At 37.7% G+C, this 17,396-nt stretch overlaps 2 protein-coding genes across 7 annotated transcripts in view; one reads left to right on the top strand and one right to left on the bottom strand.

Annotated features, from left to right (window-relative positions):
* The window catches only part of SREK1IP1 (SREK1 interacting protein 1), a 469,058-nt gene that overhangs the window by 182,542 nt on the left and 269,120 nt on the right, over positions 1-17,396 (top strand). The gene's annotated exons all lie outside the window — the stretch shown is intronic.
* RGS7BP (regulator of G protein signaling 7 binding protein) overlaps positions 1-17,396 on the bottom strand; it is a 103,753-nt gene that overhangs the window by 26,471 nt on the left and 59,886 nt on the right. For all 3 annotated transcript variants that reach the window (XR_002339496.2, XM_021076540.2, NM_001243809.1), the window contains 1 exon segment: positions 8,705-8,835. Coding sequence is in view for 2 of the 3 variants with exons in the window: in XM_021076540.2 (XP_020932199.1) it covers positions 8,705-8,835 (131 nt within the window). In the remaining variant the exon portion in view is untranslated.

Here is a 17,396-nt window from a genome sequence, read left to right as displayed (position 1 = left end):
TCTGCCTCCTCTAGAGTGGCTTCTAAAAATCCTCTTATAGGAACCCCCATGCTTTCTTTTCTCCCCTGACCATTGGGTGGATGTGGGGAATGGAAAGATTAAAACAGTTCACCCCCCCCAGCTTTGGCACTTGACTATGGCCTGGGTGACTAATGAACTCTTACTGTTCTAATCCATTGAGAATTGGTGTTGTTTCATGCAGCTTTACCCTACCCTGACAAATATAAGAACTAATACAGATTTATTCTTTTCATTATATCTTTTGCTGCTATTTCAATGAATTTTTAGTAGGAGGGGAAATCTATGGATGAGTTTAGTCCAACATCTCTGGACAAGCTTCTTTTTCTCCAATTAAATTCCCTCTCTTTTAATAACAGATGCAGAATGAAAGCAATTCCTTTGCTTATTCAACAAGTATTAATTTACTCTTTTCCAGGCACTGTGCTAAATGCTGAATATATACAGTGGTGAACACATCCAATGTGTATCTACCTTCAGTGTAACAAATGCTGTAATCAGTGTCATGACATGCCTGGGGCACATGGGGTGGGCACAAGCCCAACCTTGGAGAGCCAGGAAAAGCTTTCTGCAGGAAGTCCCACATAAGTTATAAGCCAGAGAAAGCTTAGGGGTAGAACAGGTAAAAGTCATGGTTGTGGGGCTGGGTAGGGTGGGCAAATGTTTTAGGCATAGGGACCAACTGGAAAGAACTTCCAAATTGAGATTACTTGAATGTGGCTGGCAGGGTGTGGGAACAGATGAAGTGGAGTGGCTGGTGAGAGTGAGGCTGGATAGGCTAGCACAGCCAGTTCCTAGATGTTCTTCAGAGCCACATTAAAAAAGTCAGCAGAAGGACACCCCACAAACCTGGAAGGGGCTGATTTGAGTTTTGCATCCCTGCCTTCTCCCCACTTTGACTGGTCATCCTTAGAATGGAGCACCTGTTTCTAACATCAGGTGGGCTCTCTGCCCTGCTCTCAGGAAAGAGGTCAAGCTGCTTCCAGATGGTAGCTTCAAGTCAAAATTTTACTTTGCCCAAGAGTGACTATGCACTGAAAATCATTTCTTATTATGAAATGAAAAACTCTGTCCCCTGAAAAATCAATTTCAGGCCTCAGTGAACAAATATTTTCTTGGGGGAGGGGAATAGAGGCAGGGGAGAAGGAGAGCCTTTAGAACACCTTGAAATTACGCTAAGGTTAAGCTGGCTTCATCACTGTTGAGAACCAGGACATCAAAAAGTTGGCCCCTTTCCTCAGGGCCTCACAAAGCTTTTTGCCTTCAGCTCCTTCGGGATTTCCATGTATTTTTAGCTTGTTTATGGATAACATAATAGGCACATTGGAGGAAAAGCTAAGGGAAACTACCCATGAAGCACATACCAGTTTGGACAGCTGGTTATTCTTATGTTCGTGAGAAATGGTCTGTTGTTTAGGAGGAATGAAAACACATCTGATTGTGGGCAGCCTCCAGGGTCCCACAGAACTCCGTCCACCTCACAAGTCCGAGGCACTGGCCCCAGAAGATTGGGCTGGGGTCATTTACTTAGAGCGGGGGCCCTTTATCACTCTCCACTCTGAAGACCTCTTTCCTCTTTCTGATCTCATTTCTCCCATCCCCTTTCTTCTCCATTTCTCTTAGTTTTTCTTCCTTTCCCTTCCCTGCTGACTCCTTCTTGCTTCCCTGCCTATTTTCAGCCTATAGTGATGATGGGAAGCATAGCCATAGACAGTGTCTCTTTGGGGGCCCTGTGTTTGGCTGCCAGCATCCAGTGGAATCAATTGTATCCCTTTGCATAAATTTCCCTAGGAATTAAAACAAAACAAACTAATCTTCTCTGAGCTAATATTATATCACTGCACTATCACTTCCTTGATGGCAGGGGCAAACTTCCAATGTTCTTTGTACTCCTGACACATTATCTGCTATGATACTATATACAGGGAAGGCTCTTGGGATAGTTTTCATACAGACTGTGAATGACTAAATGAACACAGCTTACATGAGATGCGCCGAAGCTTTTCCATGTAGTTACTCTCACGCTCATGCATTTTCATAACTGGTAGGAGCTTTATAACTCCAGGTACTGTGAAAAGAACTAGGGGAATGTAAGCTATGCATTAAGCAATTCACCTTTACTCTTGTGTTTCAAAAGAGCATGTACTTTAAATGGAAATAAGTTGTATTAATTCAGTTATCTGTTTACCTACATTAAAGAATGGTTTTAAGGGCTTTTTTACACTATGGTAAGAAGACATCCATAGTGCTATAAAACACATCATAGAAAATAACGCTTATACCATAAACAGAGCTCCATTTTTGGAGAAATAAACAGTTCCCATCTCAGATGAGATACAGACCTATCTCCCATGCCCCCACTGCCCTACATCCTTCTCTGTGCTCCTTGTGCCATCACAGTCCTATCATTGTCCCCAGAGTGGCAGTCATCTTGGTGGTTCCACTTGCTGTATGGAGAAACACAGGTCCCCCTTGCTGCACAGAAGAGCAGTCAATGGAAAAACATTTGGAAGGGTCCCTATAAGGCTTTCACTGCTCCACTTTTAGCCCCTAAGGTAGAGGAGAACAATATAAAGGAGGTATTTATTTACCTGTAGTTAATTAATTTCAACTTTCCCAGAATAGGAGGTATCATGACAAAATCATTCTCCCTTTGGATCACATGAATGCTTTATTTTATTTTACTAAATATAATTATTTCCTAGTCAAATTTAAACTTCTTCACCCAAAGCAAACTATTTTGTAAATCATTAAGCGATCTATGGAGTTAATTTTCCCTCCCATCTTGAAAGTAATTCTCTGAACTTTTGGGGAAGAAAATTTTGGTAAGAAATACACAATGAATTTTAGACTTTAAACATGGTATTTTGAAATATGTGCACCAATCATTAGAGGAAGTCAAATCTGTGGGTAGAATTTAGCCCATTGTGCTAGTGTCTTTCATGTCTCCACCTGAGATGATCTCTTGCCTTTCTCCAATGTACCTCTGTTGGAAATGGTCTGGTGTAGTGGGACGATCACATGCTTTGCAATGGGATTAATGAGCTGGATGACCTTGGACAAGTTACCTCTTGGAGCCTCAGGTTTTTCATGTGTAAAACGGGAAAAATAACACGTGTGGATAAAATGAGATGATATGTCTAAAGGAAGTAAGAAAAAGTACTTAATAAGTGGAAGCCATTGCTATTATCCTCGCCCTCAGCTGACATCTACTTTGACAAAAGGTGATGAACATGGTGTCCTGCTCCCTGTTTGGTATGTGAGACATGGAAACAGATGTGTTGGAAGTTGGTTATGTTTATGTTCTTCAAATAGTAGAAGTTTGTTCTGGTCTTGGGTCCTGTGCATTAGATGCCAGTGTTTATGAAGCTGTTTCCTTCTTGTCAGCCAAATCTTAGATTGATTAAGTTCTGTCTCCCCAGAGGGCTTTGGCCATTCCTTCTAAAGTAGCCACCTATTGATGGTCACTTCCTATTACATTACCTATTCTCTTTTAGTTACTGACATTGTACTTATCAGTGTGCGGGATTTTTAGAACTTTTTCCCCTCTATTTCTCTACATTAGACTATATACCCACCTAGGACAGGGACCTCTTTCAGCCCTGATTGTTGCAATGTTCCAGTACCTAAAACAGTGCCTAACATATGATATTTGCTCAATAAATATTTGTTCAAAGAACAAATGTATGTGTCCACTCATAATTTGAATCACAGTCTATTTTAAGATTTATTCTGCTTTATTTCTTCTAACCTTCTGTTCTATTTTAGTATCAAATGCTTCATCACATTGGAAAGTAAGGTCTTTACTTGTGGCTTTATTCTATTTCTGTCTTTATATTGCTTGTTTCTTTTATTGGTGTGGATCACTTCCTTTACATTTTTGAAGAGGAGGCTCAATACACTGGTATCTTTACTGTTCATATTCCATTCTTCATCCTGAGTTTATCTTGTTTTTGCTGGATGGATGGTGGTTCATTAATTTCTTATTAGAGCATCTTGAGCTCTCAACTCCCACTAGATTTTGAATTAAAAATTTTTAACTTTTAACATTTCTCTCTTTTCTTTTTTGTGATTACATTTACTCTACATTTTTTTTTCTCTCTGTATATATCCTGGTGACACATTGCAGGGGAAGAACCCATATTATCTTAGATCTTAGGGGGAGGAAGGGACGATGGTATATCTCAAAGGGCCTGAGACAATTTGGCTGTAAGTGATGGCAGAGGAGTGGGCCAGAGTCAGAGAAAGCCCTTGACAGAGCAATGAGAGATGAGAATCAAGAGGGAGAGGGCAAGTCCATAGGTGAAAGGGCCTGCACTGGAGCACTCTATCATCTCTGCTTCTTTTAGAGTGAGGATGTTGTCAAAACTGATTGACTGGGGGAGAATGTGAAAGAGGAAAGCCATGGTCAAAATGGCAAGATCATCGAATTCCCTTAGAAACCTGGATCCACTTTCTGCCAATGGCGTGAACAAAACCTGAAGCCTCATTTCATATGGTGTCAGGAAACAGGTATTAATGGTCACTGTGATACAAAGATTCAGTTGTGAGAGAAGATTTCCTACCTAACTGACTGTGAAGAAGTGAGAGCAACTATTTTTCACTATAAACATAGAAATTAGACTTTGTCAAATAATGGTCCAAACTACAACTTAAAAGTGTTAGGATATGATGCTATAAAATGCCTACAATTATTCCCATCTGTCATCTTGAAATATAGCTTTTCAGAACCACACTCTGCATGGTATAATCCAATAGCCTTTATTCAATGTGGATTTTTACCTCATATTACTGTAATTTACCTTAATTTTGTTGGCCATGGAATAAAACCATCATCTTAGCACTGTTTGTCTTCATTTTTTGGCAACAGTGTGGCCTTATAAAGTATAAAAGATTTCCAAGTAGATTGTACCCATCAGACTTATGAGACAGCAAAAATTCAGAAGCATGGTGCATGGAAAAAGCATGAAGATCCACTGACGATATTGTTAAGGACCAGGAAACTTATAATTTTCTTAATTGGGAGAGAAGGACAATCTTCATTATTAAATTCAAGCTCACTGCAGGAGCTTTAAAATGATTTAAGGCTTATTTTTCCCAGAAACAAACCATACTCCTTGGCCCTGCAGTAACCTTGTGTGCCCTTTATTTTCTCCAAAGAGTAAACTAACGACTACTCAATACAATAATTAGAATAAATGAGATATACAATACTTTCTGGACTTCTTGTGGCAGTCAGGAAGGTGATTAGAAGTAAAAATAAATTAAAGGTACAGATAACTGTGAAACAATCTGACTTTAGTATCTAATCACAATAAAAAATTGACCACAGACTCTCATGTAGAGCCAAAATAATGACTCAATTACAATTCCCTTTTTTGTCCTTGATGGAAGAGAAAGAGTAAATAAGAGAGAAATGACTAACCGGTAACATTCACATGGAGGGGAGAAGAAATTAGCTAACCTAAAAGCTACCAGTTTTTACCACTGTATTAAAAGAAGTGTACCACGAAGAGATTCTACGTGTTAAGAGATTTTGAGTATTACGGATCAGAATGGGAATCACCATTCCCCTAAGACTCTGAGAACTACCCTCATTCTTCTGAACCTGCGTGTAGGGGGTGGGTGGGAGAGATGATTCCAGACCTGCCATGGACACTAAAATCCATGGATGCTCAAGTCCCATAGCTGGTCCTCTGTAGCCACAGTTCTGTATCCCTGGATTCAAACAACCATAGATGATAAGCATAGTACACAATCCACAATTGATTGAATCCAAGAGGGCCAACTGATTTCTTGAAAGGACTTAGTGAGAGCATCTAGAGAGGGCCCCTCCTAGCCCAAGGCTATGCTAGAGATACCACCATCTGGATTAAGAGTATATTACCTGGCATCTTAAGTGTTGGTAGACAGACTTCATTCTAGTGGTGAAAAAGAAGAAAAACCTACAACAATGTTGAAAGCATATACTTATGTGAGTAGAGAACAGCCAGGTAAGGGTTTGGAAGTTTCCATTTTTCTACGTATGATGGTGTGATTTCCTTTTGTTTCAAAGTTGGTGCGACAGTTATCTATCTTCACGGTGTTTCAGAATCACCTGGAGTGGCCCCAGATTCTGACTCAGTGTGTCCTGGACAGGATCCATGAATTTTCACATTTATACAGTATCCTGGATAATTTTGAAATGCATTTTCTAAGGATTTATACTTTAAGTAGTAATCATTTTAGAAAAATAACAGATATCCAAGCAGGACTTAATCCTACAAAGGGAAGAAATCAAAGATGCTGTCAGGTATTTCTTTTCAGAGTCACACATAGAAGATTAGGTGCTAGAGAAGGAAGCAGGGCTTATTGTTTTTAAAAGAAGGGGCAGGGAAGGACAAGATCAGAGACTGACAATGAAAACAGGAGGCAGTTCAGACCACATGAGCTGATAAATTAAGAGCTGATGTGTTTTTTATTTGTGTGGTCAAGACCAAATATGATAGGGAAGATATCTGCAAGAGGGAACCCCTTTTACTTTTAAACAGAGAGCTAGCAGGGAAGTTTTTCTTTCAAAAGCCATTTGTGAAAAGACGAAAAAGAGGGGAGGGTGGCAGGAGACCGGGGGAAAGCCAAGGAGTTAGAGTGAGAATGGGAGTGGAGGTTCCTGGGTGTTAAGAACAGTCATCGAGGGAGATTTCAGGGGCATGGAATATGACAACTGTGGCCAGTGCAGACCTGGGAGAAATCCACTCTTACCCAATCTATTCAACCACAGACTCAAAGACATGGTTGCCAAGAGGGAGGAGGAGACATGGGATGGATGGGGAGTTTGCGGTTGGTAGACACAAACTATTACATTTAGAATGGATAAGTAATGAAGTCCTACTGTGTAGCATAAGGAACTCTATCAAATCAATTGTGACAGAACATGATGGAAGATAATATAAGAAAAATAATTTATATGTATATGTGATTTTTTCTGTACAGCAAATTGACAGAACATTGTAAATCAACTATACTTTAATAAAAAATCCTTCTCAACCACAGTTAAAAACCAAAAATACTACTCTGTGTGTGTGAACATGTGTGAATGCATGTGTGTGTGTATGAGAACAGGACAAAGACGTTGGGCCAGTGATAAATGTTTGGAGGTCATCAGTGCATTTGAGCATTCAATTTTCTGATCAGGTCTCCAGAGGGTCAAAGGAACAATCTCTCCAAACATGAAGTAAAGTTAGAAACCTGTGAAAGTTCAGCCTTTAGAAGGAAAAAGAAGTACTACTCCTATATCAAGGAAATAGTCTCTCCAAGGAAATAGGGTAATCTTATTTTTACTTCTGCCTTCTGTATGTGTGTACACAAGATTTTGATTTTTACAGGTTTTTTATCATGTCATTTAGTTCCTTCCAAATTGCATGTTTATTTGATTTCAAATCTCTATATTAATTGCTCCTTCACCTGAAAGGTCCTTCTTTTTCCTTCCTTACCTGAACCCTACCTTCACAGCCTAGCTCAAGTTCAACCCTTTCTATCAAATTTTCCCCCAGCATTATAGGGTTTCTGACCTTTTCTATCTGTGAATTTAGTTTATAGCCAGGGATTACCTTCTGTGTATTCCCTTATTTCTTGATCTCAAAATGTTTGCATTCAGGAGGTTCCTCCCAAATTGTTGTTTGATGACAGTAAAGAAAATGTAGATTGACTCATCCAGTGACAGAAACTTGTGGCTTCCTCCCTAGCATCCATTCCATTCCACTCTCTCTTGTCATATAATAGCTACTGGCTGGATGAGTTTGACTCCTCTTCTAGCCCCAGGAATGGGCCTTGATTGCACAAAGCAATCAGTAAGATTCCATCCTTCTCATGATGCTGATTGGTTCAAGCATCAGACAGATGGTCTGACCTGGTCCAATCAGAATAAAGAACAGGACACTTACTAGTCTAGACTGGGAGAAATTCTCTCTCTGTATGCATGTGTGATGGCTAAAACTGCTGGAATCAGTTTGCTAATGTGGGGGAAAACTGCTTGAGGGTAAAGTCAACACCTAAGAAGGCACAGCATCACTCAACATGGGAGTCAGAGGTTTGATCCAATCAGGCTGAAGCCACTGCCACCTCTGGAGGTTTCAGTCCTTCTAGCCAAGGTAGTCCCTTTATAGTTTAAGTCAGGTAATGAGATTTTCCTATTACTAATATGCTTCCTATTGTTTGTTGATTTCCCTCTATTTTCAAAACTTTGGGACACAACATGCACTTTGTTATCTTGCAAGTGAATATATTTAGGGAAATGGCAGCAATCTTGAGTAGCATTTACTACTATAGTAAGATCATTATATATTTTTGATGTCCATGCTGATTCTAACCAAAGTCAACTTCACAATTGGAAAATAAATTTCTCAGTGCTGGGAATTCCCATTGTGGTGCAGCAGGAGTGAATCCAAGTAGTATCCATGAGGATGACGGTTCGATCCCTGGCCTCGTTCACAGGGTCAGGGATCTGGCATTGCTGTAAGCTGTGGTGTAGTTCACAGATGCAGCTTGGATCTGGCATGGCTGTGGCTATGGCCAGTAGCTGTAGTTCCGATTCTACCCCTAGCCTGGGAACTTCCATATGCAGCAGGTATGGCCCTAAAAAGCAAAAACCAAAACAAATCAAAAAACAATTTCTCAGTGCTTATAGCACTATATTAAATGTAGATACCTTTTCGATGAAATTGAAGAGACCCCAGCAGACATATGGATTTTAGCATCTCTGTTGTGTACATTTCTAAGCAGCATTGCAGCTGAATGTAGAGCCGACAGATTTCTGGGTGGATCTCACCATCTTCCGGGCTGCAACAGAATGAAAGAGAAAAGCTGTGAACATTGTCAAGATTTCACTCATCAGCCATTTGTCTCAGCTGTGAGAGGGTAAAATGCTCACTAAACATTCCTTACGGCCTGGGTCTAAAATATAAGACTTCCTGCTTTCAAACCAATGACAAATGTCACAGTTCTTACATAAGTGTCTTTCTGACTAACAGCTCTTAATGTTTTCTCCCTTCAGCAGCAGATTTCTGCTGGGAGCTTAAAATCATAAATGTTTTAAGTAATTGAAAATATCAGACATTTTCAATTTAACTGTTGGACAAACTTCCAAAATATATTTAAACCTTAAGACTATCTTAGCCTGCAAGAAGAGATTAAAAACTCTCATTTTTAGAGAAACTAACGAAGAGCTATTCAATTACCAGTTAAAATATAGCTCTTTAATATTAAAGCCCTAGTATAACCATCATAAGTGGTTAGAGAGCCAAGGTACAAATTATTTTTATCAAGGTCTTTTGTCTCATTCTAAAGGACATTTATTTATTGCTTGCTATGTTTAATTTATGAAAGGCTAAGTGTTTTTAATAAAAAAATGAAAAATTTATGAAAAAAGTAATAAAATTCTGGTAATTCTGCTTAACAATCTAAGCTGAAATAAATACTGAATTTATACTTTAAAATTTATCTTAAAGTCCTTGAGCCTTTCTCTATTAATTATGATAAAACATATAAATGTGAATGTGTTAAAACAGAGTGATCGGTTTTATTTTTTAAGAGGAGAGAGATTAGTTGATAGAAATCTTTATATTGTAGGCAGCTAAAATAGCATGTGTTGAATAAAGCAAACTAAACAAAAGGGATATGATTTAGAGATTAGAATGTAAGAAGTCTAAAAGTGAACTCTGTGTTATCTTTACTTCAATCTCCATTCATTTAAAATGCACTGAAGTCTGAGTAAACGATGCAGCATTTGGATTTGCTTCCTTTGTCAAGTGGATAGTGGCAAATGTCAGGGGCAATTATCAGACAAAAACATGATGGCTTCATTTTTATTTAAACTCTGGAATCACACTAAAAAGAATTTCTATTTACACAGCACTTTACAATAATAATCAGTTTTCAAGTATAGACATTATATACATGAATGAAAAAGTAAATATGTATAGAATGGCCATCTTTGGATGGTAGAATTATAGGTACCTGCTCCTTGTTTCTATTTCTCTGTATTGAACATATTTTGTTATAATAAATTTGTATCAGCTTCAAAATGAAAAAAAATTAAAATTCCTACCTAAATTATAGCATATCCACACAATAAAATGTGATGTCATGGCTATAAACAAAACAAAACACCAAAATGATAATAAGTTCTCATTTTTAATATTTATTTAGTACTGGGCCAGAGATTATCTCACTATGTGGTTTATATAACATGGGAAAATGCAAAATTCTAAGCCTGAATGTGAGTGATGCATGCAACGTTATTCTATGCCTTTCCTGTGTTAGAACAAAGTACATCAAAAGAGGATATGTGCAAAACTTGGCTTTATCTAAAAAATGAAAGATTATATTACTTCCTCATTTGTGTCTCCTGGGTCCAGCCCTAGGCTAACACTGGAAGAAAGTGTATCTTTGGTGAAAGTCCCAGATTTTCTTTCAGAGCTTCTTCCCACAGGTGCTTTCCACCCTCAAGCTGTCCTCCTGCTACCTGGATTTCTCCCCCATCCTGGACAATGCACATGCAGTGTCTCATTATTTCACATCATCTTCAGCCTTTCAAAATGTCTCTACTTGTATCCCCTCCCCTCCCCTCAGGGCCCTGCTAGACTCTGAAGGAAGAATGTGCATCAATGGTTCATGAAAGAAAAACTCATCCTGGTATATTATCTGTTAATACATTGGTTTTGGTAGAAAAATCTAAAGATAATGTCTTATCCCAAAGACAGACTAGAGGGAAAACATTTTAAGGCAGGCAGATTTTTTATGTGCTGCTTCATCATCTCAATCATAGCTGCTTATTTTCACCTACACATAACACTGGCCCTGGTGGCCCATACGCAGATTAAAAAAAAAAAAACAACAAAACCCAAATAAACCTATAATGAGTCTATGGCATGTAATGTACGTTTGATGAATAAAACAATTAGCTAGTACAGTATCGTTCCAAGCCATGGAATATTCTTATTTTTAGAAGTACAAAATCTATTCCTAGTGGTTAATTTCCAAAAATATGCAAACTTCATATATAGATGACATTTTATGCATTTAAACAAATGATTGCTGTATTAATATAACTTAAAAACCAATATTTTATTTTACAGTTGGATAGTGAGACACAAAGCAGTGTATTAAGTGCTTCTGAAAAAAAGCAAGTCAGAACAGAGATTAAGATACCAAGTCATATCATTTCCTTGGATACCAGCTTCCTAATACCTCTGTAACCAATGGAGATCCTCAAAACTGTGGAATCATTTTGCCCTTCCTAAATGTTATTGGAAGAAACCGAATAGATACTGCTAGAAATAAAAGCAGCCTAAAAATAACTGATGCTAAAGTTGCATTATTAATCTTCTGGTTAAATATTCATATATATGCTTATGGATTATCCTTTAATATCTTGGAAAATTGAAATATAGAGAAAGAAAGGAACTAGTGAAAGAGCAATTTATTTATTTCTCCTACTTTAGAATTCTATGCTGTTATTGCTACTGATTACTAAAAGTTCATTAAAAGAAAAAATGTCAAATGGGTTATAACATGACTAATGTCATGAGCAGTAGACTGAAATACATTTTTGAGAAGCATTAAGAACATCTAGGCTATTTTTATAACAAGTGAGCAAGAGTTAGAGCCTGGATAATGGAGGAAAAGTCAGGAAAACGGTAATGTAGAAGCTTGAAACTTGCTGGCGATAAATGATAAGGCTGAGGGAAGATTTCACATTAAAACAAAATTAGATGTAGAGATTTCCTTCAGGAACTTAACTTTGAGGTAACTTTATCACGTTACTGATGCTTAGTCTAAAATGACTAATTCTCATTAATCAAGTTTATGTCTGTGAGAGTCAGTCACCCCTGAGGTGATGTTCATTTAATTCAGTGAAAGAAATCTTACAGGTTAGTGACTAGGTGTGATAATTTATTTATTTTTCTCTTGAGCCTAAGTCAAGAGCTAACCTGATTGTTTTGAATAATTTGAATGCTTAAATGTTAATAGAATTCAAACACCATAAAATTTAACTTCAAGAATATTTCAGTGATTTTAGAGCTCAAGTTGAATCCAAAAGCATTGAAAATAACCACCAAAATATAAATCTTTCAATCAACTCCTTAAGGAAGAGAATCAAGATTTAAACATATTAACATTAGGACTTAAGGGACCTGGAGTGGTGTAGGAACAAGGGGATATGAACACAGATATTGCCTAAGTCACCCCTTGGTAATGGAAATGCTCTCTATTGTGGATATTCCTATTTTGCAATTCAAAAGTAATATGATGAACACCCACCAGAATGGCTAAAATTAAAAAGACTGACAATGCCAAATGTTGATGATATGTGGAACAACAGAAGCTCTCACACATTGTTGGTAGGAGTTAACATGCTACAACTTTGAAAAAAGTTCTGGAAGTTTCTTATAAAACTAAACATATACCTCCCTATGACCTGAAAATTGCAATTTCTAGGTATTTACCCAAGAAAAATGAAAATCTATTCACAAAAAGATCTTTTGAAGAGCATTCATATCAGTTTTATTTAGAATAACTAAAAACTAGAAATAGTTTGTGTGTTTGTCAAGCTTTTAAAGTGGATAAACTAGAGCATTGTTCATTGACTATACTTAAGCCAGAAAAAAAAAAAAAAAACCTAGAATATTCCTACAACAGAAAAAATACTCAGTAATTAAAAGGAATAAACCCTGTAAACCCTGATACACAAAATGACATGGATGAATCTCAAACATATAATCTTGAGTGAGAAAACTCTTATACAAAAGAGCAGCTACTATATTGACTCCATTTATGTGAAGTTCTAGAACGGATAAAACTAATCCCTAGCCCTAGTGATTAGAACATTGTTGGGGAGGAGTACTGACTGGGAAGAGGCATGAGGAGAAGGAACTTTCTAGGGGGAGGGTAATATTCCATATGTAGATAGAAATTTGAGTTACATGGGTGTATGCGTTTGGCAAAACTTACTGAATGGTGTCCTTGAGATGTGTCCATTTGATTATATGCAAATTTCACTTGAAAAAAAGAACCATGATAGGCAAATATTGAACTCCACTTAATGGTAAGCCTGCCAAACTGTTTAGGCATAAAGTTTACTAATGTTTACAACTTCAGAGAAATAATACGATGGCTGGTTGGTTAGAGGGATGAATGTACAGGTGGATACATGGTAAAGCAAGCGTAACTTAACCGTAGAATCTAGGTGATGAGTATTTATATACTTGATGTGGGGATTTACAGTTCCCCAAATAATTACATGGCATAAATTGAACAAAACACCTGGGAAGCTTTACAACTAGTAAGGTCAAGTTCAAGAGTTAGCGCACTGGGGATTTTGGTTATGAAACGCCTTGGCTGTGCATCTGTCCGCTATTTTGCCAAGGTTGCCAGATTTTGGTGTTCTGTACAGCTGCTAATAGCTTCTTAAAAATCAGCGAAATGCTTGTTATTTTGAAAGTCTGCCCCTAATGCAATGGTTTATATATTTAGAGGAAGGCAGCAAGACATAATAAAAGGAAAATGTGTTCAGGAGTCAGAAAACTTAGCTCTAAATATAGACTTTGCTGCTTAGAATTGAAACCACTTTAACCTTGCCAAGACTCAGTTTCCTCAGCTATAAAACAGACATAACAACTACTCATGATTGAAGTATCTCAAGGTTGTTGCAAGGATCAAATGAGATCATGAATGGGAAAAGAAATAAAAACTAGGAAGTATTGTTAGAAGTTGGCTGAAATTCATCCAAGCACATCAAAGTGTTTTCTTAGATTTGTGCATAGTCTTGAGTATTAAAGATTCTCTGCTGCTCTGTAATATTGGCTTACAGCTCCCAGATATGGAGGTGAAGGAGACTTTGGTGAAATAAGTATGTCATTAGGCTGAGAAAGAAAGGTGTGACTTATTAACAACCACTCTGCATTTCACAGAATTTAGTGATGACAGATAAACATTTGGGGTTTGTCAGTTAGCAGAGATGGAAACCAGAACTCCTATTACAGCAGATATATTCAAGTCTTCTTCTCAGAATCAGCTCTGTTTTTGGCTATTAAGCCAAATGGCAAGGAAAGACTTAGGAAGCCAAATGTGATGATACTCTTTGCTTTCTTTTTCAGAGCAAACAGCCATGGAGAAAGGGATTAACTGACTTATCTAAGGATGCTCATCTCCAGGCTATCTCCTCACATACCCACAGTGATTTTTCTCTCAGCTATATCCTACTTACAAGGATATAGTCTAATTCTGTGCTGAATTCAGGGATGGCTTCAGAGCCCAGCCTTCATATGGTTTCATGAAGGAGACTTCTCAAAGCAGCTCTGTGAATTTACATAGTCAATGGATAGTCAGAGGGCAAAGAGGGCACTTGTGTGTGTGTGTGTGAGATCCAGTTACTAGGTTAGGTTTCAAATTCTTCAAGGTCATTACAAGGTCTATCCAAGTTCATAAACACAGACTAGAACTCAATGACCATACTCTTTTATATCCCCAAATCAGCCCCACAATAGAAAGAGGAGCCCAGTTAACCAGAAGAACAGAAACAAGAAAATTTTCAAGGCATCTAAGTATATAATAGTTGACTCTCCCTATTGTCTCCATTTTTTTTCATGATCTTCCTTTAGTGCATTTTTATGAAACTTGTGTTTTAGGTGGCAACCTCCTATACTTTCTTAATAGAGAGTCATAGCAAGTTTGTTTCTTCCAAGAGCCTTTGAAGAAGTAATTGCAGTAATTCTCTCACTTCACAGCATGTCATTTTGTAGGAACATATGGCTCAGTGACTTCCCTGCCACTGAACACAAGTCTGGATCAAACTCTGCCCTGGAGCTATTTGGGTTCAGTCAGAAATGAAACTTGACTTTCAATAGCAAAGTGAAACCTGTGGTGCACGGAATTATCTTTTGGTGGCTACTTGGGGTACTTATGCAAAGCCAGGGGCCTCGGGGACAAGCACCTTTTAGATGTAGGGCCATATTCTGGTCTTCCTCTCCCTGTTGCTTTTGCTTTGCCCTCTGGCAGCACTTTTAACATTTCCCCATGACCTGGTTGAGAGGTTGATAAATGATGGGTAGCTTTACCAAGCATTTGATTCATTTTTTCCATTTAAAGAGTAAAAACTATATTTAAACATATTTAAACACATTAAAAAAATCAGTAGCTATCAGTCTCCAACATTATGATACTTACAATGAAATAAACTAAAAATGCTACTCTTAAATTGTATATTATCATTTATTTATCTTAAATGTTACTGTTTAAGGCATTACTGGGGAGAGCTGGGAATAGGTGGTGACTTTCATAGTGATGTTGAAAGGCGTTTCTGGCCATTGCCCAGGGCATTTAAGGTGGAAGGAGTTAATGACCTGCAGGTCATAACTGCTTTTTCTTGATACTTGAAACGCATGATCATTGATCAGGAAACTAACATTTACAAGGCACAATTCCTTCAATTTCCAAAATAAAACATCTTCATTCTGTTGTGACTTATCTTACCCTTCTATCTTTTTGGCTTGAGTCTTTTGGCCTTTTCATCTGTCTCTCTGATTCTCTCAATGTAAAAATATTTATGGCCAATAAGTTGGGAGTTCTAATGGGGTCTGCAAACAGTTCTGGAGGTCCTAACTTACCAGGTCCTGTGATTCTTATAACTTGCTGAGAGAGGCCTGTGGCTGATGGAGTCTGAGTTAGATTCTTGGATCTATGCTTAGAGGCTCTCAGCACTGCAGGTTCCGTGGCTACAGCACAGCCCTATGCCACTGACTATAGCTAGGATCGGTTTATTTTTAAATATATATGTATATACATAATTGTATGTTTTTTTTTAAATGAAAGAAGTATCTGTACGTTTCCACATTTTCATTGGAATATATTTTATTGCATAAAAAATCAAGATTTTCAACCTCTAATGCTTACTATTTTCACCTGATAGCAAAGATCTTCAAAGATCAGATATCATTCAATTATCTGTGTTACACTGTATCATTCAATAATCATGTGTTACACTGGAAAGAATTCAGCTTGTGAATTTTCATTATATTCAAACTCGGGCTCATTAGTTGCAGCAAGCAGTTAAATCCTACTTTTATCCATTGGCATTTTAGGTCTCAACGTATTAAACTCTTGGTTTACCTAAGTGGTGTTTGGCCCCTCATTCTTAATTATGTCATTAAGTTAGGTGACATTCTTTCTCTTTAGCTAGAGCTATAGGCTTCACCAGTATTGCCAGAACAATGACACAACTTTAAAACAACCTGAGATAACTGGGCTGACCAAATTTAACTCATTCAATGAATCCAAAACAGAATTTTGATTAAACAAAAAAGAAATTTCCTCATCTAACTGGAACAACACAAAATGTTGATTGATAATTTTTTTTTTGTATTTTTAGGGCCGCACCTGTGTCCTATGGAGGTTCCCAGGCTAAGGGTCTAATCAGAGCTATAGCTACCAGCCTACACCACAGCCATGGCAATGCCAGATCCTTAACCCACTGAGCGAGGCCAGGGATCGAATGCACAACCTCACGGTTCCTAGTCAGATTCCTGATTAATACTTTAATATCTAAGGATGCCACAACAGGAACTCCTGATTAATACTTTAATATCTAAGGATGACATTTCAGTGTAGTTATTTATGCTAATGTGTGCAGTTAACTAATTGTCAAGTCCATTGTGGTTGTGGCTTCCTCTTACAGGTGAGAGACTGTTTATCTAGCGTGATGGTCTGAGGGGCAACGAAAGGTCATGAGAGTCCAAAATATGGCCCCCACAGGCCTGAAATTCTTTTCTGTTTTTCCTTTTTTTTAGCGTTACAAAAAAATTACACCAGGGAGGCTCTTTGGGGAGGGTTTAGGAATAGGGTAGAAAGTTGGCATCTGTTTATCATATAAATAACGGTGGCAAATACATATAGTTCCTCCTATGCACCAGAACTTCAGTGCTGCCAGTTTAGTTCTCTGGCTTATTTTCCAATTTACATGAAGGATTTTGAGAAGAATTAGAACTTTCTTTTAGCATTTTGCAGACTACTTTCCCAACTTCAGACTCCCACCCAATGCTAGAGGTTCTTTAAATACGATCCCTAATAGGATTCTGTGGTGTTATTCTGTCATTCTATTGGCATGCGATGATAATTTTTGCATAGCTCTCAAAAGATGACACTTCATGCCAATATGGAAATGTGCATTTCTATGACAGATGTAACAGTTATTTTCTACAAAAAGGCAAAAGCTTTAGGCAAACAGAAGAGACCAGTATCTATACACAGGGAAAATATCATATTCCACCATGAGTTATTTCATTGGACTATAAATTTCTTGAGGCTGGAAAGTTTATCTTATTTATAACTTTCAGCACTTGACA

This window comes from Sus scrofa, chromosome 16, assembly GCF_054392235.1.
Source record: "Sus scrofa isolate SSC_HxYL_T2T_F1_AM1 chromosome 16, Sscrofa_HxYL_maternal_Yorkshire_Landrace_v2.0, whole genome shotgun sequence".
Lineage (NCBI taxonomy): Eukaryota > Metazoa > Chordata > Mammalia > Artiodactyla > Suidae > Sus > Sus scrofa.
Note: the sequence above shows the minus strand (reverse complement) of the source record. Positions and strands in the feature narration are given on the sequence as shown.